This window comes from Lithobates pipiens, unplaced genomic scaffold (genome assembly GCF_037356315.1).
Source record: "Lithobates pipiens isolate NorthernLeopardFrog02 unplaced genomic scaffold, aLitPip1_a1.2 Scaffold_18, whole genome shotgun sequence".
Taxonomy (NCBI): domain Eukaryota; kingdom Metazoa; phylum Chordata; class Amphibia; order Anura; family Ranidae; genus Lithobates; species Lithobates pipiens.
Window position 1 is genome coordinate 96538275 of NW_027507758.1, and position 25479 is coordinate 96563753.

Consider the following 25479-nt stretch of genomic DNA (forward strand, 5'->3'; position numbering starts at 1 on the left):
AGATGTGTTTAACAATCTTCTAGGTGAACCCACCAAACACTTCGAAATGGACAGAGCCCACCAAGCCCTTTGCCCCAAGAATGCCACTTCCAACCCAAGAGATGTCATCTGCAGAATCATATCCTACCCCCTGAAAGAGGAGATCATGCGGCAAGCCCGCCTGGCACGCAAAGTGACTTTCAAAGATGCCCAAGTGCAACTCTTTCCTAATCTCTCATGGACCACCCTGCAAAAGCGCAGGCTCCTCCAACCCCTGCTACACACTCTGCAAGACGAAAACATCCCTTGCCGCTGGGGGTTCCCTTTCAGCCTCACAGCTAAACACCAAGGCAAATCCTGAGATACCCAGAGGACTCTTCTGCGACGACCTGGGGAGTTCCTACTCCCAAGCTACCAGAGTGGGACCTTGTGGCTACTCCACCTACCCCACTCACAGTTTGGCAGAAGGTCCCTCCACGTCAAAGACCTCAGAACAGAGATGTATCCCAGAAAAGCGCCAAACACAGAAATGGCTGAAGCATGCTAGATCCCTCTTCACACCAAATGAGTAAGAAACACCTTACGTCAACTGCGGACTAGTCCCAGGACATTCCCAAGTATCTAGTGCCCCTGTTTTAACCCCCAGTTTTTAGTAAAAAACCTGACCCGACCCTTGGAACTCGAGTTGGGTGGTTCCTTGGGAACCCATACTGACCTGGGTAATCCACCCAGTTCAAAATGTCTCACTGCTTACTGAATACTAACTATCTCTGAAATTCCTTCCTTCAACTCTCTCTTCTCCTCCTCTCCTTGTCACCATCTTGTGGCTCATAACGACACCAGCGGATACCACCTGGTCCCCCTCCCAAGGATTGCCTACACCTGGCTCCTGGTAGTCGACACCAACTCTCCATATCAGGCAAGACCCCCCCACCTGACACCATGGCTAAGATCCTATTCCTGAACGTCCACGGTCTAAACTCCAAAAAAAAAAAAAAAAAAAAAAAAGACACTTGGCAGTAAGGGAGTTCAAACAATCGGAAGCGGACATTATCTTTGCCCAAGAGACACACTTTGACAAAGGGGGATCCTTCGCATTCACCTCCAGGCAATTTTACCAAATCTACCACTCCTCAGGGCCTCATAAGCGGGCAGGAGTGGCCATTCTCATCATACACGGGGCCCCCTTTACCTACTTAGACCATTATAGTGATCCCCAAGGCAACTTTGTCATCCTCAAGGGAATGTGGCCAACCCAGAAAATCACCCTCTGTACCTTATATGCCCCAAGCGCTCCCATGAACAGATTCCTCTCTAGGGTACTGATCCGCCTCTAAGTCTGAACGCAGCTTTTTGGTGGTGGGAAGCGATTTTAATCTAACTCACTCGACAACTGTAGATCGCCACGTGGTGACCCCCACGGCAATGCCAGCACGAGCCCTCAGGGACTCAAAGCTCTTCCTCCAACTCACTAAACTATATGCACTCTTCGATGCCTGGCGGGCCCTCCACCCAGGAGATCGGCAGTAAACGTTTTACTCAGCCCCCCACCAAACACATTCTTGTATCGATTATTTCTTAACAACCCCACACTCAAAATAACACACAAAGCACAGATTCTCCCAATCTCATGGTCAGGCCATGCCCCTATTTCAATCACACTAGACCTAGGCTCCCCCAATATCAGACCCTATAACTGGAAATGAAAACACATTTCTGCTCCAACATCTCCCATCAAAAACAGAGCTAACCTCCACCTTAAAATACTAATTTGCAGAAAACACGCCTGACATCTCCCTCTCTACACTCTAGGAAGCCCATAAGGCTGCTCTCTGAGGCAGATGCATGGCACTTTCTTCTGTCATGAAGAAGGACACTATTGCCACAAAACTCCAAACTGAAAAAGATCTTAGAGTGCTAGAGCATCAATTACAATCATCCCCTACTTTAAGCCTCCTAAAAAAAAAAAAAAAAAAATTTTTTAAATTACAAGCGACCCTAAATGATCTGGCCCTAGGCCGTGTAGAAAAGGCACTCCTTAGGATAAAGCAAGCATACTACGACAAAGGTAACAAGGCCCACACCCTCCTAGCGAGGAAACTACGCGACAGCTCTCACATGTCTACCCCCCCACCAGATTAAGAACAAACTAAACTGCGTAATATCTCATCCTAAGGATATCACTAACACGTTTGCAGAATTCTACAATAATCCTGACATTCCTAGTAATCCCCTCTCCCCAGATCTCCCACCGCATGCAACAATACGGCAAACAGAGTGGTGTCCCCCAACTCCAAGAATCCGACCTGGCAACCCTAAATGTATCAATTACGGAGGAAGACATAGAACAAACCATCAAATCTTTACCAGCCCATAAACCCTCAGGCCCAGACGGTCTGCCCAATGAATACTATAAATCCTTCCTCCCCCTTCTACTCCCCTATATGTAGAGACTCTTCAACACCGTCCTCCAAAACTCCCCCATTCCACCAGACATGCAACGTTCCTTTATCACCCTAATCTCCAAACCAGACAAAGACCCCATCCTTTGCGCCAACTACAGACCCATTGCCCTATTAAACTCGGACCTAAAACTTTTTACAAAATTGCTCTCAGTTTGAATATGGTCCTCCCCTCCCTTATCCACAAGGATCAGGTGGGCTTTGTCACCATCAGACAAGCCGGGGACAACACTAGGAAGGTGATTGACTTAGTAGATGTGGCGAACAGGGAGAACTTGGCATCCTTGCTACTTAGCATGGATGCCGAAAAGGCCTTTGACTGTTTAGGTTGGCCCTTCCTGTTTGCCACATTGCAGCACGTCGAGTTTGGAGCACTCTTCATGCAGGCGATCCGACATTTCTACTGCAATCCTTCCTCCCAGGTCAAGACCCCCTTTGAACTTCCCCCTCCCTTCTCTGTATCCAATGGTACGCGGCAGGGTTGCCCGCTATCGCCCCTGCTATTTGCCTTATGTGTAGAACCCCTGGCAGCATCCATCTGAAAAATACCGGTTAGGGGCAAAGAGTTTAAGATCTCGCTATTTGTGGATGACATCATCCTCACCCTGACGCAACCCAAAATTTCCCTTCCCAATCTACATGCAGAACTCGACCGCTATGGAGCCCTCTCGGGATATAAAATGAATATGTTTAAATCGGAGGCCCTCCCAATAAACATTCCCGTAGTGGAAGTCACCCATCTACAGTCTAACTTTTCCTATCACTGGAAGTTCACCTCCTTGAAATACCTAGGGATACACATCTCCCCAAAATTTACCTCACTATACCAAGAGAACTTCCCCCCCCCCCACCCCTTTTTAGCTCGATTAGAATTCTACTCCTACAGTGGAAGAAACACCATATCTCCCTTCTGGGAAGGATAGCCTCAATAAAGATGACGATCCTCCCAAAGCTTCTATACCTTTTTCAAAAAACACTACCTATCCCTGTCCTCTATAACCACCTGAGAAGATTACAATCCAATCTACTCAAATTCACTTGGAACCACAAGAGACACAGAATACCCCAATCAGTACTGATGGCACCACACCTAGACTGGGGCCTTGCATTCCCTAACCCAGGGGTTGACAAATTTGCTTGGAATCTAGGAGCCAGCTAAAAAAAGTTAGGAGCCAGGTCAGTGACGGCGATCTGGACCTGTCCCTGGCCTGACCTGGAGACGAATGAGGGGAACCAAGGTTCATCAAATGTCCCATCCATGGATGTCGCGAAACTTATTTCATTACGGGACTGTGGTAGAACCCAGATCGCGTAGATTACTGCCCTATGCGGATTGCCAGGCCAAATTTGACTTACCACACCAGGCGTTTTACAGCTACTTACAAATGTGTCACTATGCCCGGACCATCTCACCCGACCTGCAAATCTCTCCCACATCCTCTTTTGAAAACCTAATTCTAGCGGACATGGCTCAGAAAGGTCTATTATTAGACATCTACAAAATACTAAATGCCTTTCCCATGTAACTCAAAGGCAAACACGCATATATTTTTTAAAACAACCAGAAATATATACTGTATGCACATACGTTTGACCTCAGCGCTCATGTAAGCCAGTAAGATTAAAATAAATTCTATTGCTAGAATACAAATCTCTCTCTTCTTATCTTTTAGCAGCTATTATGTATCAAAGTAACAATGTAACGAATGTGATTGATCTAAACAAAAAATCGTATGTGTTCACGGAGGATGTGAACACATACGATCGGACCGCTGCCCAATTAACATCCGGGGACACCATATCCGATATCCGGAGGTGAACAAACCGGAAATACATAGGTTGCAGACAGTGATCCGATCGGATGGGAGGAAAACGAGGGGAGACGGGAGGAGTCAGAGGATGTGGCGCCACCCTGCCTCCACTTAAGCCTACTATAAATAACTACAGCGTACACTGCGTGGCCACGCCCTCTGAAGACGTAATCACGAAACGCGTCAGTAAACGAGTAGTGGAGGTTGAGCAGGAGCAAACTAACACCCGGGACTCTACTGACAGGCAGCAACGTGAGAGGATACCAGCCTAATGGCGAGACGTTCATTTTGGAGTACTGACAACCTATGTAGATGCTTTTATTTATTGATTTTAAAGTAAGCGCAATTTGTAAGGGAGGAAGAGGGTGTTTTCAATAAAGTGTATAACACGATGTTGGACCCCTTGCATTTTTTTCACGCTTAATACCAACGAGGACACCAGAATAAAGCGGAGAGAGCAGGAGGAAATAAGAGGTGCCTACCTAACGAGATTAAGCAGACGGCGGTCATTTAAGGGGATCCACACAGCGGTGCAAACGGTGAAGGTGTAGGACTCTGATTATTGCCAGCTGCACGGGAGGACTTCTTTTGCCCTGCATGTTCCTCATAAATAGACTGATGGAAATATTCTGATGCGCTTTATGTTGGACTGTTTTATATTCATTTTTAACTCTTTCTGGATATTGTTTGATGTTAATCACTAAGACTAATAGTGATACATCAAACACATGTGGACTGCATTTATAGAATTATAGACAATTAGTACTAATTTGAATATGCAGTAAAGCGCTGTTAGTGCTTGATTTTTTGTTTAGATCAAACACGCATATATGATCAAATGGGAGAAAATCCTCAATGAGGAGATCCCTATGGAACAATGGCGGGCGATATGGTCACAGGCAGCGAAAAGCTCCCTCTGCAGCTTATACAAAGAAAACACATACAAAAGTACTATTTTTTTGGTACATGACCCCCGACATACTCCACGCCATTTACCCCTCTAGCTCTAACCGCTGCTAGCTGTGTCAAAAAGACAAAGGCACCCTTCTCCATATTTACTGGAGTTGCCCACTGATTGTCCCCTTCTGGACTGCAATTCAACAGATGCTGGCTCACCTTCTAGATTCATAAATACCCGACTCCCAAGTTTTTTCTACTTGGAGTATCACAGTCAAAACTTCCTACAGCACACAAAAAACTAACACGCCACATTCTGACAGCGGCACGCTGTCTTATCGCCCTAAACTGGAAAAATAAATCCCCCCCTACCTCCGATGCCCTATACGCCAGAATTAAAGATGTGGAGTTGATGGAGAAAATGACGGCCAGGATGCAGGACAGGCTGGAAGCCAATCACAAAATATGGGAGCTCTGGCATCTTCTGGAGGACGCAACATGACCAGACGAAACGGGCCACTATGGTGATGACTTCTTTTTCTTTTCTTCTTTCTATCCTTCTTCCACTTCTTTACTGAGAGTATTCTTGTGACTCTCGCCATTTTGCAAGCATAAACACAGGTGATCACATACTGTCCTAATACAGGCTCACCATCTTCAGATAAGCGAAAATTATTATGTTAACAGTGCTATGTGAAGACTTCAAGCGGTTGTATAGTCTTTTTTATATAAGGCTATAATAAGGCTTACCTGTAGGTAAAAAAAATCTCCTAAATCTGTATGGTTTAGGAGATATTCCCCTCGCAATGTGCCGCGGACTGCAGCGGCGCATGCATACAGGGGATTCTCGGCTGAAAGTCCGGCAGACGCTGGACTCTGGCGGAAAGAAATCGCAGCTCCGGCCACTCACAGCGTCGGAGCCGCGATACCCGGAAGACACGCCGAGGGAACATGCCAGCTCCCTCTGTGCGGATCATGTGAGATGTCAGGGCCTCGTTCTAAGGTAAGTATTTCATAATAAGCTAGTATGCGGTGACTTTTCCCTTGCAGGTCAGAAAAAAAAAAAAAAAAAACACCATCAGCGGGTTTACTCCCACTTTCAGTGATTGCCGACATGAATCTCCATGCTTTTTTAGTTTTGTTTCTTTTCTAGCATAATAAGTGTTGTACAATTCTTTTCTGTTTTACATGTAATGCAAATATACTGAATAAAATGTTATTTGAAAAAAAAAAAAATAAATAAATAAAAACACCTGGCCCACATACGTCCCAGTAAAATCATCTGTCCCAGTGATCATCTGCGCATATCTGTCTGTGATCATACAAACCAATTATTATACAGCTATCAGATTTTTTTTTTTTTACCAAAGACATGTAGCAGAATACATTTTGGCCTAAATTTATGAGAAATTTGATTTTATTGGATTTCTTTTAAAACAGAAATTAGAAAACATTGGATTTTTTTCAAAATGTTCGCTCTTTTTTATTCGTTTATATCGCAAAAAATAAAAAACACAGTGGTGAATAAATACAACCAAATGAAAGCTCTATTTGTGTGAAGAAAATGCATAAAATGTGATTTGGGTACAGTGTTGCATGACCGTGCAATTGTCATTCAAAGTGTGACAGCACAGAAAGCTGAAAATTGGTCTGGGAAGGAAGGGGGTGAAAGTGCCCAGTATTGAAGTGGGCACAATTTATATTAATAATAATAATAATCATATACTTGTCAATGTCTGTTTGGTTTAATGGTTTTGAACAGAGTAGCCCCGATCCTCCTCTTCTCTGGTCCCCCGCTGGCGCTCTGGGCCCCTCGCTTCTGCGGAGTTCCCCCCTAGCATGCCACTTGCTGTGGGTGCACTCATGCGTGCTCTCTCCTGAGCAGGTGTTCTAAAATTTCCTGCGACTTATGAAATTCGCTCACCCCGTCACTTCCGGTGCGGCTCCGTCACTGAAACAGCTGACGGCGGGCCTGTTCCGCGCATGCGCCAATCCCCTGCCATTAACAGCGCATGCGCTGTAGATTTATTTTCACTGACTTGCGGTTGGGCGGGCGGAGCTGAACAGATGGTGAGAACGTCCCCGCCCACCCCAAGATTTTCTTCACTGGTCAAGAAAAATCATGGCTTCAAGCTGTATTAGCGCATGCGCGGGATATTTGTTCAGCGGTCGACCAAAATTAGCGGGCGCTAATACAGCTTGAAGCCATGATTTTTCTTGACCAGTGAAGAAAATCTTGGGGTGGGCGGGGACGTTCTCACCATCTGTTCAGCTCCGCCCACTCAAGGCTATAATTTTTCTCCAACGTGAAAATAAATCTACAGCGCATGCGCCGTTAATGGCAGAGGATTGGCGCATGCGCGGTACAGGCCCGCAATCAGCTGTTTCAGTGACGGAGCCGCACCGGAAGTGACAGGGTGAGCGAATTTCATAATTCGCAGGAAATTTAAGAACACCGGCTCTCTACGCCCATGAGACAGAGTACAACTCAGCCCCGCCCCCTGCTCCCGCCTCACTGGCTGTGATTGACAGCCACTCAGCCAATCAAGAGGGAGGGACCCGGAAGAGCCTCGCGTTTCACGCAAAAATCGCTGGATCAAGATCGGGTTTAGGCAAGTATTAAGGGGGCTAAGGGGGGCTGCACGCTGAAGGTTTTTTTACTTTCATGCATAGAATGTATGAAGGTAAAACAACTTCAGCCTGTACAACCACTTTAAAGCGGAACTAAACCCTCCTATCCTTTTCAGGCATGGAAGCTGCCATCTTGGCCTCTGTTTGATTTTCAACTGTCATGATGCTGCACATGTGATCACTTATGACACCAGCAATTTGATGGTTTGACAGTATGGTTGAGAGGCATTCCAGAAATGTAACCGTTTTGTGAACTCCTTAAATTAATGGGTTTAATCTTGCTTTAAATTGATACTAAACACACACACTGTTTAATTGACATTGTGCCTTCTATTTCTGTCTATAAATGATGGCACTGTAATTATTTTAATTTATAATTAAAAAAATAAAAATCTAAGGACCTTTTTCCTAAATCGATATAGAGCTGTCACGTGACCCAGCTCTTTCTCAGCCTGTCTGCAGGGAAACAAACAGGAGGAGCTTCCAGTTCTCTGCTGCTGGTCACATGCACAAAATAAAAAAAAGCCTTTATAATACAGAGTAAAATCAAATAATATCAATAAATTGTCATACAAATATATATTTGAAATCAAATCTTTATTAATTTGTGGAAATAACATGGTGTGGGCAGATTTTAGCCAGTCACAGGCTGTGTCTTAGAATGAAAGGGAGATGAAGCCTCCATTAATCTACATGTAATATCACTCTCCCATTGTGTTTATCTTGTTATTGGGCATGGAGGAGGAGGGAAGGAGTGGGCTGTCATTTACTACTGTGTATAAGCCCACATGTATTATTATTATAATGGATTTATACAGCGCCAACAGTTTGCACAGCGCTTAACAAAATGAATGCAGACATTACAGTTACATTACAATGCTTAATACAAAAAAGGAAAATAGCTGTGGGGGATGAGCTGATGGAGAAAGTAAATCAGTATATTAGTTAGAAGCAGGATAACCTTCTTTAAAAGGGAAGGGTTTTCAGGGATCGTCAAAAGATGGATAGATTAGGGGAAAGTCGGACAGATTGGGGTAGGGAGCTCCAAAAGATGGGATAAGTTCTGCAGAAATGCTGGAGGCGAGCATGGGAGGAGGTGAAAAGGGAGCTAGAGAGCAGGAGGTCTTGGGAGGACCGAAGAGAGTGGCTTGGTTGGCATTTTGGGCAAGGTTAGTGATGTAGCTGGGGGCAGAGGTGTGGGCGGCTTTGTAAATTATTGTTAGTAATTTTATACGTTGGGTGAGTGGAAGCCAGTGCAGTTATTGGCAGAGAGGGGTGGAGGACACTGAATGGCTGGTAAGGTGGATGAGTCTAGCAGCAGCATTCATTATGGACTGAAGGGGGGGTAGTCTATGTAAAGGTAGTCCAATGAGGAGGGAGTTGCAGTAGTCGTGGCGAGAGATGACCAGGGAGTGAATAAGAAGCTTGGTGGTGTCATTGGTTAAAAAGGGGCGTATTTTAGAGACGTTGCGGAGGCGAAGGCGGCATGATGCAGGTGGTTGGAGTCACAGTTTTACCGCATATGTTAAAGTGGTAGTAAACTCTCTTTATAATTATAAGCTTTCATTACAATGACATGTACCATTTGCAATAATCTTAATTGTTATGTTCTCTTTTGATAAAATAAAAACATTTATGGATATAATTATAAGCTTTTCTGTAGGTAAAATGAATATCTCCTAAACTTGCACTGTTTAAGATATATTCTAGTGAGCAGCGGTTGTGACATCACCGATGCATGCGTTCTGAAGGAACAGCACTCCCTTGTCATTCCTTCAGAGATGTGTGCCGCTGCCGAGACTCGTAGCTTCATGCGGTGCATACTAGCACATTATGATATTGCCTTGCAAGGGAAAACTTTTTTTTTCCCCCATAGACTTTACTACCACTTTATCTATGATTAAAGCCCAACCACAGTTAAACAAAATGTCCTTCCTTGCAGTTGGGCTGAGCTGACACTGCCCGGGGTTAACTGCACGTTTGCTTGAGTGATCAGCAAGAGAAACTTTGCTCACGTGGTCTCCACTCCTCCGGTAAAGTTTGTCCCTTCACTCCAGCAGTGAAGTATCCCTCGGCATCCTCATGTCCAGTGCAGGCCTATGGTCCCTGCATTGGTCTTGATAAGGTCAGCAGACCTTACACTGCTGGGGTTTAGGGGAGAAAAGAGGGCAGCGACCAGTCTTACCCACAGACTCCTCTGTACTGCATTGGGTAGGTAGAAGCGCTTTTGCTTGTTCCCAAGACATAAACAAGCAGTAAACATTTGCAATCCTTCAAGGGAGGAAAGTGACACAATCATTAAAGGAGTTGTAAACCCTCACGGATTTTCACCTTAGTGCATTCTATGCATTAAGGTGAAAAACCTTCTGTTCTGCAGCTGACCCCCAGAGCCCCCCCCCCCCCCTTTTTCTTACCTGAACCGGATCATTTCAGCAATGAGAACGAGCCCAGCAGCTGCAGCCAGTATCTCAGGTCCTGATTGGATAGATTGATAGCAGCAGGAGCCATTGGCTCCTGCTGCGGTCAATGAAATCCAGTGAAATGGGAAACAGGGGGGGGGGGGGGGGCGCGAGTACTGCTGTCTGTGTCAATGGACACAGCAGTAGGACTCGGGAGCACGCCTGCATGAGTGCCCCCATGAAAAAATCTCTCTCCATGGCGGCAATCAATGAAGAGGAGCTGCCAGGAGCGCCACTGGAGGACCCCAGAAAAGGAGGATTGGGGGCTGCTATGTGTAAAACCCTTGCACAAAGCAGGAAAGTATAACAGGTTTGTTATAAACAAAAAAAAAAAAAAAAAAACCCACAAACCTTTAGCTTAGGTTCACATTGTTGCGAGTTAAGCTGAACTTGCACAATTTCAACCCGGCAATACAGTTCCTGTACAGATGTCTATTGAAAAATTACACCCAAAGTCGCCAAAAGTAGTGTAGGAACTACTTTTGGGAATCGGTGCGGCTTCATAAAGTCACCGATTTGGTATGTAATTTGACTTGTCAAATCGCATGCCAAATCTGACCAATGTGAACCTGGGCTTACAATCACTTTAAGAACAAAGAGGGGTGTCATTGCTTATCTGGTGAAGAAAATGCTAGTTACCTGTATAGGTGAATTACAGAGACACTGACGTCTTTCCCATGCAAGGCAAAGGGAAAAATGGTCTCTGCAAATGGGCACAATGCCCTCTCACTTGCCTTGCCTCCACTCCCTGCTCTTCTACGTGTTGACGTCACTACCTTGATTAATGTGGTAGGGATTGGGACTAGCAACTGCCTGCTAGGCCCAAGAACTGTCACAGGGGAGGTCACATGCTTCCCTTTTTCTGGAAGCCGCGGGTAATGTCACCAGCTGCGACGGAGGAAGGAGGAGCGCTGGTAAGGCAAGTATGAGGTCTTTACCCATCAAACGGCACTGGGGACGTTTCACATTAGAAACTGCACTGAAACAAAAGCCATTAACAAGCCTGAGTCCGTAGCCTTAAACAAGTCTGCAAACATGTAAAAATTAAAATCAGTGGCCCAAAAAGGACTGAAGTGAATGAATCTGCATGATAGCCAGGCAACTGGTATTTTCAGTAGTGAATGTCAGAAATAGCAGACCACATGTTTCGCTCTGTGCAGATTTCCATTAACATGCCAGAGCTCTGCCACTAATCAATGTGATCAATAAATCTTTTAATTTTCATTATTGATAGCTTATGGTTGCTAAAGTATTTCTGTGAAAGAACAGCTGTAAGTCTTGTAAGCAATCTAATGAACAGGAGCTCTAACCGTCTGTAAGGTGAAACCATTTAAAACAGCAAAACTGAAATGCACAATTAGAGGAGAACAAATAGTCATTGTTACCGGTCACATGACCACCCCGGCGTTCAGCGCAGACAAAGCATCACATTTTTCAGGGAATTGATTTCTACTGAATCACAGCAGGTCACAGTTTACATTTCCAACACATTTATATTTTCAGAGTGTTGGGACTAATTATTGCCATTTCTTAAACATACAGTGCATCTGGAAAGTATTCACAGAGCTTCACTTTTTCCACATTTTGTTATGTTACAATGTTACAATTATGTTATTCCAAAATTGATTAAATTCATTATTTTTTTCAAAATGCAACAATACCCCATAATGACAACATGAAAGACGTTTGTTTGAAATCTTTGCAAATTGATCAAAAAAAAAAAAAAACCCCATGTATTCACAGCCTTTGCTCGATACTTTGTTGAAGCACCAATTACAGCCTCAACCACTTCAGCCCCGGAAGAATTTACCCCCTTCCTGACCAGAGCACTTTTTGCGATTCGGCACTGCGTCGCTTTAACTGACAATTGCGCGGTCGTGTGACGTGGCTCCCAAACAAAATTGACGTCCTTTTTTTCCCCCCACAAATGGAGCTTTTTGCTGGTATTTGAGCACCAACAAAAAAAAAAATAGCCCTAATTTTGAAAAAAATATGCATTTTTTTTTTACTTTTTTGCTACAATAAATATCCTCAAAAAAATATATTAAAAAAAAAACATTTTTCTTCTACATATTTTTGGTAAAAAAAAAAAAAAAAAAAAAAATCACAATAAGCATTTATTGATTGGTTTGCGCAAAAGTTATAGTGTCTACAAAATAGGGGATCGTTTTACGGCCTTTTTATTGATAATTAAAAAAAAAAATTACTAGTAATGGCAGCGATTTTTATCGTGACTGTGACATTATGGTTAGAGAGTAAGTAAACTCTGCTTTACTTTGTTTTTATGACAATTTTCCAAAAACTAGCAAAGTATTAGCAGTCATTCAACGTTGTAATATTATTAAAAACGCTTCAGAACTACCTTTATTTCGTGTCATAAAAAAGATCTTCTTCCGGGAATTGGCAGAGGGAGAAGATATAGCAGAGGCAGAAGACAGCGGACAGAGGGAGAAGAACCGGAGAGAGCTAGAAGACATCAGTGGAGAAGAGCCGGAGAGGGGAGAAGAACGGGCAGAGGCAGAAGAAGACGTCGCCAGAAGAGGGAGAAGAGCCGGAGAGAGGAGAAGAAGTCAGAAGAGACCCCGGAGCTGCCAAATTACTTTATTTTTGACACTGTTTTTTTTTTTTTAGATGAATAGGTAGGGGTACAATGTACCCAATACTCATTCACATAGGGTGGGGGGCCGGAATCTGCCCCCCCCCCTTGTTAAAGGGGGCTTCCAGATTCCCATAAGCTCCCCGCCCGCAGACCCCAATAACTAGGGCTGAAACAACTAATCTATTAATCGACAACTAATCGATTATGAAAATAGTAATTGATTAATTTCATAATCGGTTAATCGGCCAGTAACATAATGGGGTTAAAACAAAAACTAAAATGAGTCCTTTATAGTACAAAAAGAGCAAATAATCGCTACTGTAAATATTACTCACAGTTCTACAGTAAAAAAAAAAAAAAAAAAAAAAATGAACCCCTTACAGTAGTGATTTTCTTTTTTTCCTTTTTTTTTGTACTATAAAATGTTTAACCCCATTATGTTACTAAACGTCTTAGGCCTGGTTCACATCTATGTGTTTTTTGGTGCTTTTTGCAGAAACGCACTACAGTTCATTTACATGGTTTCCTATGGGACATATTCACATCTGTACTTTTTTCAGCCGCTGCGTATTCAGAAAAGATTTGATCTGAGTCTGATATTTACCAGATTCACCCTTTAATAGTATATATCCTCTAATAGTATATACAGTATATCTCCTTTAATAGTATATACAGTATACTTACCATATAGTTGGTTATTTTTTTTTACCACTGCATACACAGATATTTAAGAATAAATTGCCTTTTTTTAAACTTTACATATTAGCTAAATTATACACCACACTTTTTCTTAAGATTATTAACCAATTAATCGAAACAATAAAATCGGCCAACTAATAATCGTTAGTTGCAGCCCTACTGACAACCAAAGGCCAGGGTTGTCGGGAAAAGGCCCTTCTCCTCATTAACATGGGGACAAGGTGCTTTGGGGTGGGGGCGCAGGGCTTCTTATAGGACCGAACGTGCAGTTAACCCGGGCAGCGTCAGCTCAGCCCCACTGCAAGGAAGGACATTTCGTTTTCCTATGGTTGGGCTTTAATCATAGATAAAGTGGTAGTAAAGTCTATGGGGGGGAAGAAAAAAAAAAAAGTTTTCCCTTGCAAGGCAATATCATAATGCGCTAGTATGCACTGCATAAAGCTACGAGCATACATACGGTCACATTTTCAGATGAAAAGCTCTCATCGATCTTTTGCTGGCCGAAATTCAGATCGTGTGTACGCGGCATAAGAGCGGCATTCTGACCAAAATGGTAAGGGGGGACATTCTTCCCATGTGGCCAAAAATGTATTGTTTTTAGCAGGGGTACACCTAGATCTGAAAATAATTTCAAGGGTTACACTAGGGTGAAAAGGTTGTATAGATCATTATCACTTGTGTGACAGACCTGAGTCTGCTGGAGCTACTAACACCACATCCAAGATGGTGGAGCCAAGGAGCAGTCTCAGGAATACTGGAGGACTACACAAGAGGTAAATAACATCTATAAAATGTTAAATGCAAATATAATCCTTTTAAAAGATTGTTGTTGGAATAAATGGTCTAGTATAGGGTCACTTTAAGGTTTAAACAAAAGTTGTTGAAAGTTTAGTGAAAGCTTCATATACAGTATCTGCTTCATAAAAGTTTCCTGGAATCATTAGTCGTCAATCTGGAGTCAGGAAGCTGAAGGCAGTGACCTAGGCCTTATATGTTGGTTGTGGCGTCTGTTATTAAACCTGTTTACAAGGCACAGCTGTTGTTTGTTCTCCTCCTGTGTACACATTATCCCAAAGAACATTCCTAAACACACACACACACACACACACACACACACACAGGAATGTAACCCTGGATATCCCAACACCTCCCACCAATGTACAAGGGGTTATCGTCCACTGTTCAATCATTCCGATCAATAGACATTCCTGGAGACAGATCAATGCACTCAACAAAAGCACTGTATGGGTATTGAGCCGGGGTGCTGTCTACACTATGGATACAGAACAAGGAACTACCTAACGTAAATAACTTTAAAGACAAAAGCCATGTATCGAGATAGTGTGTGGTGATCACTGCAATAATATAATATACAATGTCAGTTTAATAAATGGGGCGAGTTCTAAAACATGGACCAAAGAAAAGACAGAGTTATTTCCAATAACGATCACCTTCATGTTAAAATGTCCTCCATCATGGAGAAAATTAAAGTATGATGAACCAACTGCTATAGGAGGAGCTTTACATATACAGTCATGGGCAAAACTATTGGCACCCTTCTATTTCTGTCAGAAAATGCACCACTTTGCCCAGCGATTACAAATGATTAGGCATTCTCAGGTTTATTTCTTTTGTTTGTACTGGTATGACAAAAAAAAGTGGAGAAACAAGAAGCCAAATTTGACACATTCCTTACAAAACACCAAAAATGGACTGGACAAAATTATTGGCACCCTCAATTTAATATTTGGTAGCACACCCCCTTGGAAAAAATAACTGAAATAAACCACTTCCTGTAACCATCAATGAGTTTCTAATACTGGAATTACTGGACCATTCTACTGGAATTTTGGACCACTTTCGCCAGCTGCTCCAGGTTTCTCAGATTGGAAGGGATCCTTTTTCCAACTGCCGTTTTGAGATTTCTCCACAGATGCTCAATGGGATTTAGATCTCATTGCTGACCAGTGCAGCACTTTGTCTTAAACCGTGTCCAGCGCTTTGTCTTAAACCATTTCTGGGTGCTTTTTGAAATGTGCCGTGGGTCACTGTCCTACTGCAAGACCAATGACCTCTAATGGAGACCCAACTTTCTGACACTGGGCCCTACATTGCACCCCAGAATTCTTTGTTAGTCTTCAGATTTCATAATGTCATGCACACAGTCAAGACACCCAGTACCTGATGCAGCAAAGCAACCCCAAAAGATCGGTGAACCTCCACTATATTTGACTGTAGGGACTATATTCTTTTCTTTGAGGCTGGGTTCACACTATTCGCATGCCAGGAGATGTGTGAACCAGCTCCATTGAGAGCCGTTCATAATCTCTGGTGCGGCTGCGGAACAGAATGCACAGGGGTCCTTTGCGTCTTTGGCTCTGTTTCAGGTCCAAATTCAGGCAAAAATTCAAGCCCGATTCATCCCTGAAACGAAGTACAGGGACTCACCAGACCCCTGCTGTCAGCCACATACATTTCAAGTGTGAACCCAGTCTAAAGGTCTCATTTCTTTTTCTGAAAACAGTAAAATGATGGGCTTTACCAAAAAGCTGTCATTTTGTTTCGTCTTTCCACAGAACATTCTCCCAAAATAATGTTGCCTTCCTCACGTACGTTTTGGCAACCTCTGATCAACTTTTCTCTTTTGCCCACGTCCAGGGAGATTAACTACAGTGCCATGGCCTGTAAACTTCTTGACAATGTGGGCTCAGGAACATTAAGATCTCTGAAGATGGACTTGGGACATTGAGATTGTCCATGCTTTTCTACAATTTTGGTTCTCAAATCCTCAGACAATTCTTTGCTGCTCGTTCTCTTCTCTCCGTTGCAACAATTTTCTGAGCAAAGTGGTGCATTATCTGACAGAAAATGCAGGGGCGCCAATATTTTTGGACATGACTTTATTTGGCAGGATGGCAGTGTGCTTAAAGTGGTTGTAAACTCCAGAAAAAAAAAAAAAAAAAAACAAAAAAAAAACCTTCAAGACAAAAAGGTATAATGAGCTAGTATGCATAGCATACTAGCTCATCATGAATTACTTACCTTAGATCGAAACCCACGCAGCGGTCTTCATACCCAGCTCCGGCCAGCCGGTTATATCACTCCCAGAGTTACTTCTGGGTATCACTGGCTCCGGCGCTGTGACTGACCGGAGCCGCGATGACATCACTCTCACGCATGCATGCGGGAGCCACCGGTAACGGCACACTCGCGCTGATGATGTAGGCACATGCAGATACAGGGGATATATCCTAAACCATGCAGGTTTTAGATTGCAAGCTCTAACGAGCAGGGCCCTCCGATTCCTCTTGTACCAAATTGTAGTGTAACTGTAATGTCTGCCCTCATTTTGTAAAGCGCTGCGCAAACTGTTGGCACTATATAAAACCTGTATAAATAATAACAACAATATCCGGAGTAGCTACAGGTAAGCCTTATTATAGGCTTACCTGTAGCAAAAAGTGGCTGTAAAAGGGTTTACAACCACTTTAAAGTACAAATAAAGATAAAACGTTTTTTTCTTTGTTTTGGAGAGAGTGGAGTGGGATTGGAAACCTTATCAGGCTTTTATTTCTGTCTTTATCCCCATTAGGGAGAGATACCCTCTCTATTTGTCCTATTTACTGTTATCAATGAAAGTGGAAGTAAAATACAATCCTAAATTATGGGTTGTCCCCAGAAAAGCAATAACGGGGAAATCTTCCAACGGGGCACTAGTTCTGGCGACAACCAGGGTCCTCACTTTGAAGGGATTTCCTCTAACTTCCTGTTTTGGCTATGGGACAGGAAGTGAAAGGAACTCTCCCTAATAAGACACAGATGGCAAAAAATAAACTAACATGGGTCATAATCCTTCACTAGTCTATCTAAAATGAAAGGAAAAAAAAAAAAAAAAAGTTTTATATATAGTTCTACTTTAAAAGAAGAATTCCAGGTATTGATATTTTTATATATACACACACACACACACACACACACTATATTACCAAAAGCATTGGGACACCTGCCTTTACATGAACTTTACTGGCGTCTTAGTCTATATGGTTTAATATTTAGTTGGCCCACCCTTTGCAGCATCAACTCTTCTGGGAAGGCTGTCCACAAGGTTTAGAAGTGTGTCTATGGGAATGTTTGACCATTCTTCCAGAAGCTCATTTGTGAGGTCAGGCACTGATGTGGACGAGAAGGCCTGGCTCTCGGTCTCCACTCTAATTTATCCCAAAGGTGTTCTATTGGGTTGAGGTCAGGACTCTGCAGGACAGTCAAGTTCCTCCAACCCAAACTCACTAATCCATGTCTTTATGGACCTTGGTTTGTGCACCGGTGTGTAGTCAGGTTGAAGCAGGAAGGGGCCATCTCCAAACTGTGAAGGCAGGCATCCCAAAATTTTGGTCATATACACCATACCTGGCCAATGCGCCCGGAAAGCTGGAAATCACTTTTATAAATCAATACAAAGCATTCTCTGATTGGATGTGGTGGAGCAGTGACATCAGGTACCAGGCGCTGACTTTTTGCATTCAGAAAGCAGCAAGTTGGCCACTCAGCATGGGACCCAGAACTTAGTGGAGATCAGTGGAGCAGTAGTTTCTACTTTGGCTATTTCCAGCTCCCAGAGGCATCAGCCAGGTATGGTATATACATAGTTACATTGAACCAAGCTGATAGCAGTCCAGAGGTAGAGAGTAAAGGAAGTTATTGGTATTGATGAGCTCAGACCAAACCCATTTCAGTGAGCCCGCCAGGAAGCTGCCATCCATACTGGGCCAATTATATACAGTCAAGGCATTTACCCCCCCCCCCCCCCCGCACATATACACACACACACACACTATAATTATAATATATATATATATATATATATATAGTACATTCACATCAGTCCTTGCCCTCAAGGAGCTTACAATGTAAAGGTCCCTTAGTTCACATTGGAGCGACTTGTCATGCAATTTGGCAGGTTACATCGCCTGACAAGTCGCAGCCAATTATCGGCAATTGCTCTGTACTAGGGATGAGTTCAGGCGTGTTCGAATGGTCCACGTGCAGAGCCCGCCAGGAAGTCGGCGCAGCGCTGCACTAATCACAGGCAGTGAGACATTGCCCGATCTCTGCAGCCGCGCATCGGGGCACTGTCTCACTCCCTGTGATTAGCGCAGCGCTGCGCCGACCTCCTGGCGGGCTCTGCACGTGTAAGTGAATAAATGAAGTCGCACTACGGACTGCCCACCCTGTGAGTGCTAGAATTTAAAGTCAAGTGAAATTGAACATAGAAATGAAATCATAAAAATAGTAAAACTAAATTTTCAGGGGTTAGAGCTGCCTTCACCTGTAGCCTCCTCCCCTTAGTATGGGGGGGGGGATTTTAAATTCAAGAGAAAAGTAGGTTATGGCGCTAAACCCAAAATTATGTGCTTTGCATATGTATGTATGCTGTTAGAGATCTATCTGCAAACAATGTGATGCTAAGAATACTAATTAAACCATAAACAATAAAATGAAAGTGAAAAAATACGTATGAACACTGCTATGTCAGATTAATATAAAGTCCATATAGTGATAGCATCAAAATTCATATTATCAAAAATACATATCAAAAAGTTGGTGCCAAATCCTTGTGCATAAAGGAAAAAAACTTTTAAAGCCACATAGGATCAATACAAAAAGTCACTTTATAAAGTCCTGAATGGTCGTGACATAAAATAAAAATGAAAATCGAAATAAAGTGGCTAGTGCAAAAAATGCCAATTTGCAATACAGGAAAAAACCACATAAGATCACTACGGATGTCCCCTAGTAGTATCCTGGGTGGTGGTGACAACAAAGTAAAGTGACTCGTGCAAACAGTGCATCTCTTCACTGGAGATAAAACATTTGTCCCCGGTGCGCCACTCAGTGTTGTAATAATGTGAATGCTCTCACCAGAACTTGTACCCCTATGGGGTCGGATGGGCTTTCACAGTATGAGCCACTGTGCTGCTATCTGGATGCTGCTGCTGCTACTGGTGCGCTGGGGAAATGTTCAATCTTCCATTTGCATAGACTCCAATGTTATGAACATATAAGGGAAAGCACATCCATGGTGTAGTACGTTTTAAACCAACATTTTATTTATTAAAATCAAAACTACTCACATTTGCAAAATAAAAATGTTCACGTTACATGTAAACAATCACAGCCGACCGCTTTTCGCTATGGGAAGGGTGCACGTAACGTAGCCACGCCCTACGCGTTTCGTCAGAGCGACGTCTTCTGGAGCGTCACTCTGACGAAACGCGTAGGGCGTGGCTACATTACGTGCACCCTTCCCATAGCGAAAAGCGGCCGGCTGTGATTGTTTACATGTAACGTGAACATTTTTATTTTGCAAATGTGAGTAGTTTTGATTTTAATAAATAAAATGTTGGTTTAAAACGTACTACACCATGGATGTGCTTTCCCTTATATGTTCATAACATTGGTGTCTATGCAAATGGAAGATTGAACATTTCCCCAGCGCACCAGTAGCAGCAGCAGCATCCAGATAGCAGCACAGTGGCTCATACTGTGAAAGCCCATCCGACCCCATAGGGGTACAAGTTCTGGAGAAAGCATTCACATTATTACAACACTGAGTGGCGCACCGGGGACAAATGTTTTATCTCCAGTGAAGAGAGGCACTGTTTGCACGAGTCACTTTACTTTGTTGTCACCACCACCCAGGATACTACTAGGGGACATCCGTAGTGATCTTATGTGATTTTTTCCTGTATTGAAAATTGGCATTTTTTGCACTAGCCACTTTATTTCGATTTTCATTTTTATTTTATGTCACGACCATTCAGGACTTTATAAAGTGACTTTTTGTATTGATCCTATGTGGCTTTAAAAGTTTTTCCTTTATGCACAAGGATTTGGCACCAACTTTTTGATATGTATTTTTGATAATATGAATTTTGATGCTATCACTATATGGACTTTATATTAATCTGACATAGCAGTGTTCATACGTATTTTTTCACTTTCATTTTATTGTTTATGGTTTAATTAGTATTCTTAGCATCACACTGTTTGCAGATAGATCTCTAACAGCATACATACATATGCAAAGCACATCATTTGGGGTTTAGGGCTCTGCACGTGGACCAGTCAAACACGCCAGAGCGCATCCTTACTCTGTACAGAGGTTTGCGGCGCCGCAGCAATTTGACAAAGTCGTTCCTGCACTACTTTTGACAATTTCGGGTGTGACTTGAATAGACCTCTGTGCATAAAGTTGACATGCGGCTTTGAAATCGTTTGATTTCAGATGAAGATGCATAATATCAAAGACACAGTCAATGTGAACAATAATTCACATTCACATATACACATACTAGGGCCAATTTCGACAGGGGGTAATTAACATGCCACCGTGTCTTTGGAGTGTGGGAGAAAACCAGAGTACCTGGAGGAAACCCACGCAAGCACAGGGAGAATGCAAACTCCAGGCAGGTAGTGCTGTGGGTGGGATTTGAACCAGCGACCCTAGTGCTGCTAGGTGGAAGTACCAACCACTTAGCTACCCTTAAGGTCCCACCCAAAATCAAAAGTCATATTATGTGCGGAGAGCCTCTTATTTACAATAGAAGGCATCTGAGCCTTAGAGCCAACTATTATTATTATTATTATTTAGACATCAGACCACATAGACAGCGACGTGTGGACCCCCCGCATACAGCAGACCCCTTACCTGCGGTTCATCGGTCGGACTCGCACTGCCACCTTGACAGACGCCATGTCTCATGCCTGTGATGGGGGTCGGCTCCAGGTGAGCACCCAAATCTTCAGAACTCCAGGAAGGGGGACCCCCGTGGATCAATTACCTGGGCAAAACCCTAATAATCCCCCAGTACATAGGGAGCAGTGTGTGATGTGTGTAGTGGATCCCTCCAGGGACAATGTGATCACTGTCACAAGTTCAGCATGCTGACTGCAGACACAAGCAGTGGAGGGGACAGGTGCAGTCTGGCAGGGTCTCAGTCTAATTCTGTCCGGCCAGTTGTCAGATGGGACTCCCAGCCTAATGATATTCCTTATTGACATGTAATTCACAAGAAGACCTAGGCTCCGCCCCGCACCGCACTACACTACACTGTCATCATTCCAATCAGCTGCCCTCGTTCACCATGTGACACAAGCCGGCCGCGCGGGGCATGCTGGGAGGAAGTGTAGTTCCCTCGTGTAGAGGAATGCTGGAGGCGAATGAACTTCCGGACTACGAATCCCAGAGTGCGCCGCGGCCCCGTACTCACATAGTTAATAGTCATGTGCTTGTTAGTACAGGATATAAGCAGAGAAGCCGGTGTGCAGAGCGCAGTGTACTTGTAGTGCAGTGGGGGTATGTGAGGAGGAATATGGCGCCTTCTGCAAATGTGTGGAACTGTCAGTGTATCAATGGGACCTTCCTCACCAGTGACATGGAGGACATACAGGACTTGTGAAGTCTACACATGTACTTATATAAGAGTGCTGTACATGTGTTGTATATTCACATTGCTCTCTGTTCATAGGCCTTATTCATAGCACTGCGTCTCGCTTTTATTTTTTTGTGTTGCATTTACTGCGCTACAGCATAGTACAGCACATTCATCAGAATGGATCGCTTTCCATAGGTCAAGTGTGCCAAAAGAAGCGCTGGGACCTTTTCCGGGATTGTTTTGCCACGCTTGTCATGTGACAAAACATGTGTAGCGCCAGCTACTAAAGAGCACGCACTATGTGTTTTTGTCATTTAATATTCCTGGAAACGAAGTTTGGCTTTGGGTTAATTTACACCAAATTTTGGTCTCAGTACCAGTCTAGCTGGATTGCATTGTGTTCTGCTTGACCATAGGTGGCACTGTCATCTCTGGCAGGTGCTAGAACGCAGTCCAGTTAGGTGCATTGAGTGCCCATTCTTTCTCTGAACCAGCCCAGTGGGAGTGTCATCCTGCTGTGCATTCTGGGAGAGGGTACTTAAGGTACTGACGTCACGTGCTTCAGGGTTTCTGGTCCAGAAGTGCTTTCTGTCTGTTTGGTCCTGGTCCTCCTGACCAGCCCCCAGGGCTCTCATGGCCTGGGGTGCGGATGCATCCAATTCCGAGTCTCGGGGCTGGCTAGCCCAAGGAAAAGTAACTGGAGGGAGGGTTCGGAGGTGCCCTCTCGGTTTGTGGAGAGGCCCAGCAACTGCAGAAGCGTCCAGGGGAGGACTCTTCGGGAGAAGGCCATGCAAAAGGCTGGCTTCTCAGAAGGAGCCTGGAGGCTTAGTTAAATGACCCCAAGCGAATCTGTTCTCGTATGGTATCACCGGACCGTCTGCAAGATCCTGGTACCGTACAAGGGTTCTCTAAGTTTGTCTACACCCTTCAGTCATTCAAGTGCTCTACAACAAGTCTGTGGCAGAGACTTTATTCATTTGTTCTACAACAAGTCTGTGGCAGAGACTTTGCTTGAGCACTCTATCGGCTGCCAGGCCTAGTGAGAGAAGGACTGTCCGATAAGGGTGAGGATCCAGTTGTGAATGGCTATTCTCTGGATATTCTAATGTGGGAGACTTTTCTATTTGATAAGTTCCAAGAGCACCTGGACTTTCTACATAAACCCTCTAACCCTCTTTGAGAGACTGTGTTTTGTCTAATTCTTTGCAAATAAAAATCCCTCAAGTGGATCTGGTGTCAGTCTCTGCAGTTCTTGGGCCATCTACCTTGGAAAACCCCTAGACATACACGAGGTCAAGAAGGTAACGGTAAGCCCAATTAAATCAGCTGCTCCTTCGGGGGTCAGTGCTACACGTGCATTTGCTAGCCAAGTTTGGAGTGCCATTAACTGCACTACAAGCGCAACGTTTTCCCAGAACACTCAGATATAAATGGGGCCTCGTACACACGATCGGATTGTTGGCCAATAAAACCGTGGAATTTTGTCCGAAGGCCTTTGGTGATATACTAGACGAACTATGTGGTTTTTCAGCTCTTTAGCGCCACCCTTTGGGCTCCTGCTGTTAATTTAGTGTTAGTAGAAGTTTGGTGAGTGTTGATTTGCACTTTTCTTTTTGCGTTTGTCATTTATCACTTTTCATTTCACGCTTTTCAGTTTGTTTCTGAACGGCCGTTCGTCAACCAGACGTGTTGCATAATCGGAGGCGATAACATCTTATTTATTATTGGCCTTGGAGTTATTGCTTTGACATTAGTAGAAAAAAAAGCCTTTGGATATAAGTTTGTAATAACTCCATCAGTATCCCCAGAAAAGCAGCTTCATTATTATCCCATTAAAGAAGAAGAGAATTGTGCGCTGCATTTGGAGATTTCATAGTTTGCCACATCACAAATGTTAATTCTCCTTTACAAACGCTAGTTTACAAGACCGACTGCTTCTGCTTCTGAGCATGTCTGTTTGTACTTTGGACTTTTGTCCGACAGACTTGTGTACACGTGCTCCGAAAATCCGACAACACACATTTGTCCATGGAAAATTTGAGAATCAGCTAGCCAACATTTGTTGCAGAAAGTCCGATGGAGCATACACACGGTCGGATTTACCGACAACAGCCTGTCATCGAACATTTCCGGTTGGAAAGTCTGATCGTGTGTACGGGGCTTTAGGCTCCATGCACACTAGTGTTTTTTTTTTAAGCTAGACAAGAAGTTGCTGGTAATAGGTTTTTGTTGTAGTGTTTGTGTTTTAGTAACGTTTTTGCAGTTCCGTTAACCACTTACCGACCAGCCGCCATCATTATACTGCGGCAGGTTGGCTCTATTGCACGAATTGCCGTAGCTGTACATCGCTTCGTGCAATAGATACAGCACCGGAGCCAATGCACATGACCCAGGGGGGCCGCAATGTCCGCTGGCCACCCGCGATCACTCCACAGAGAGCCAGAACAGGGATCTGTCAATGTAAAGAAACAGATCCCCCTTCTGACAGGGGAGTAGAAAGAGATTGTCTGTTCCTAGTGATCAGGAACAGCGAACCAGTCAATCCCATCTCCCCCCTACAGTAAAGCCTTGTACACACGATCAGATTGTTGGCCAACAAAGTGTCAGACTTTTGTCCAAAGGGCATGTGCCAGGAACTTGTCTTGCATACAAACGGCACACAATTGTCGGCCAACAAACACAAACGTAGTGACGTACTGCGTGGAATTGCAGCTGTTGAGCGCCACCCTTTAAGCATCTTCTGCTAATGCCGTGTTTGGTGAGCAATGATTCTAAGCATGCATGTTTGTACTTTTAGCTTTTGTGTGACGGACTTGTGTACAGACGAAAGTAAAATCTGACAACAGACTGTTGTCCGCCAAACATTTACTAGCCTGCCATCCAAAAATTTGGACAAAAAAGTTAAACAAAAATTGTCTGAAGGAGCATACTAACGGTCAGATTTTAGGCAAACAGGCTGTCATCACACAATTCCCTGCCAAAAATCAGATTATGTGTACAAGGCTTTAGAAAGCACCTCCCAGGGAACACATTGATCACCACTAGCGTTAACCCCTCCAATGCCAGTGTCATTTATACAGTAATCAGTGTAACATTTTTATAGCACTGATTGCTGTATCAAAGTCACTGGTTCCAAAAAAGTGTCCGATCGGTCCGCCGCAATGTCGCAGTCCTGGTAAAAATCACGAATCACCGACATTACTAGCAAAAAAAATAATATTAATGCCATAAATCTATACACTATTTTGTAGACGCTATAACCTTTGCGCAAACCAATACGCTTATAAAATACGCTTATTGGGATTTTGTTTTCTACCAAAAATATGTAGAAGAATACATATTGGCCTAAACCGAGGAAGAAATGTGTTTTTGGTTTTTAATATACATTTTTTTGGGGGGATATTTGTTATAGCAAAAAGGCAAAAATATTCCTTTTTTTTTAAATTACTCTATTTTTTTGTTTATAGTTTATAATGTATAGGACATACATTTTGTTTGGGTACAGCA

At 43.6% G+C, this 25479-nt stretch overlaps 1 protein-coding gene across 2 annotated transcripts in view; it reads right to left on the reverse strand.

The window, feature by feature from the left end:
- Positions 1–21656, reverse strand: part of KIF16B (kinesin family member 16B) — a 566152-nt gene extending 544496 nt beyond the window's left edge. Inside the window, exon 1 of one of the 2 annotated variants that reach the window (XM_077485929.1) lies at positions 21246–21650. In XM_077485929.1, coding sequence (XP_077342055.1) covers positions 21246–21292 — 47 coding nt within the window. In that variant the 5' untranslated portion in view covers positions 21293–21650. Of the gene's footprint in view, positions 1–21245 lie in introns of both variants that reach the window. The other variant, XM_077485928.1, reaches the window with a different exon arrangement.
- Positions 21657–25479: the final 3823 nt, after the last annotated feature.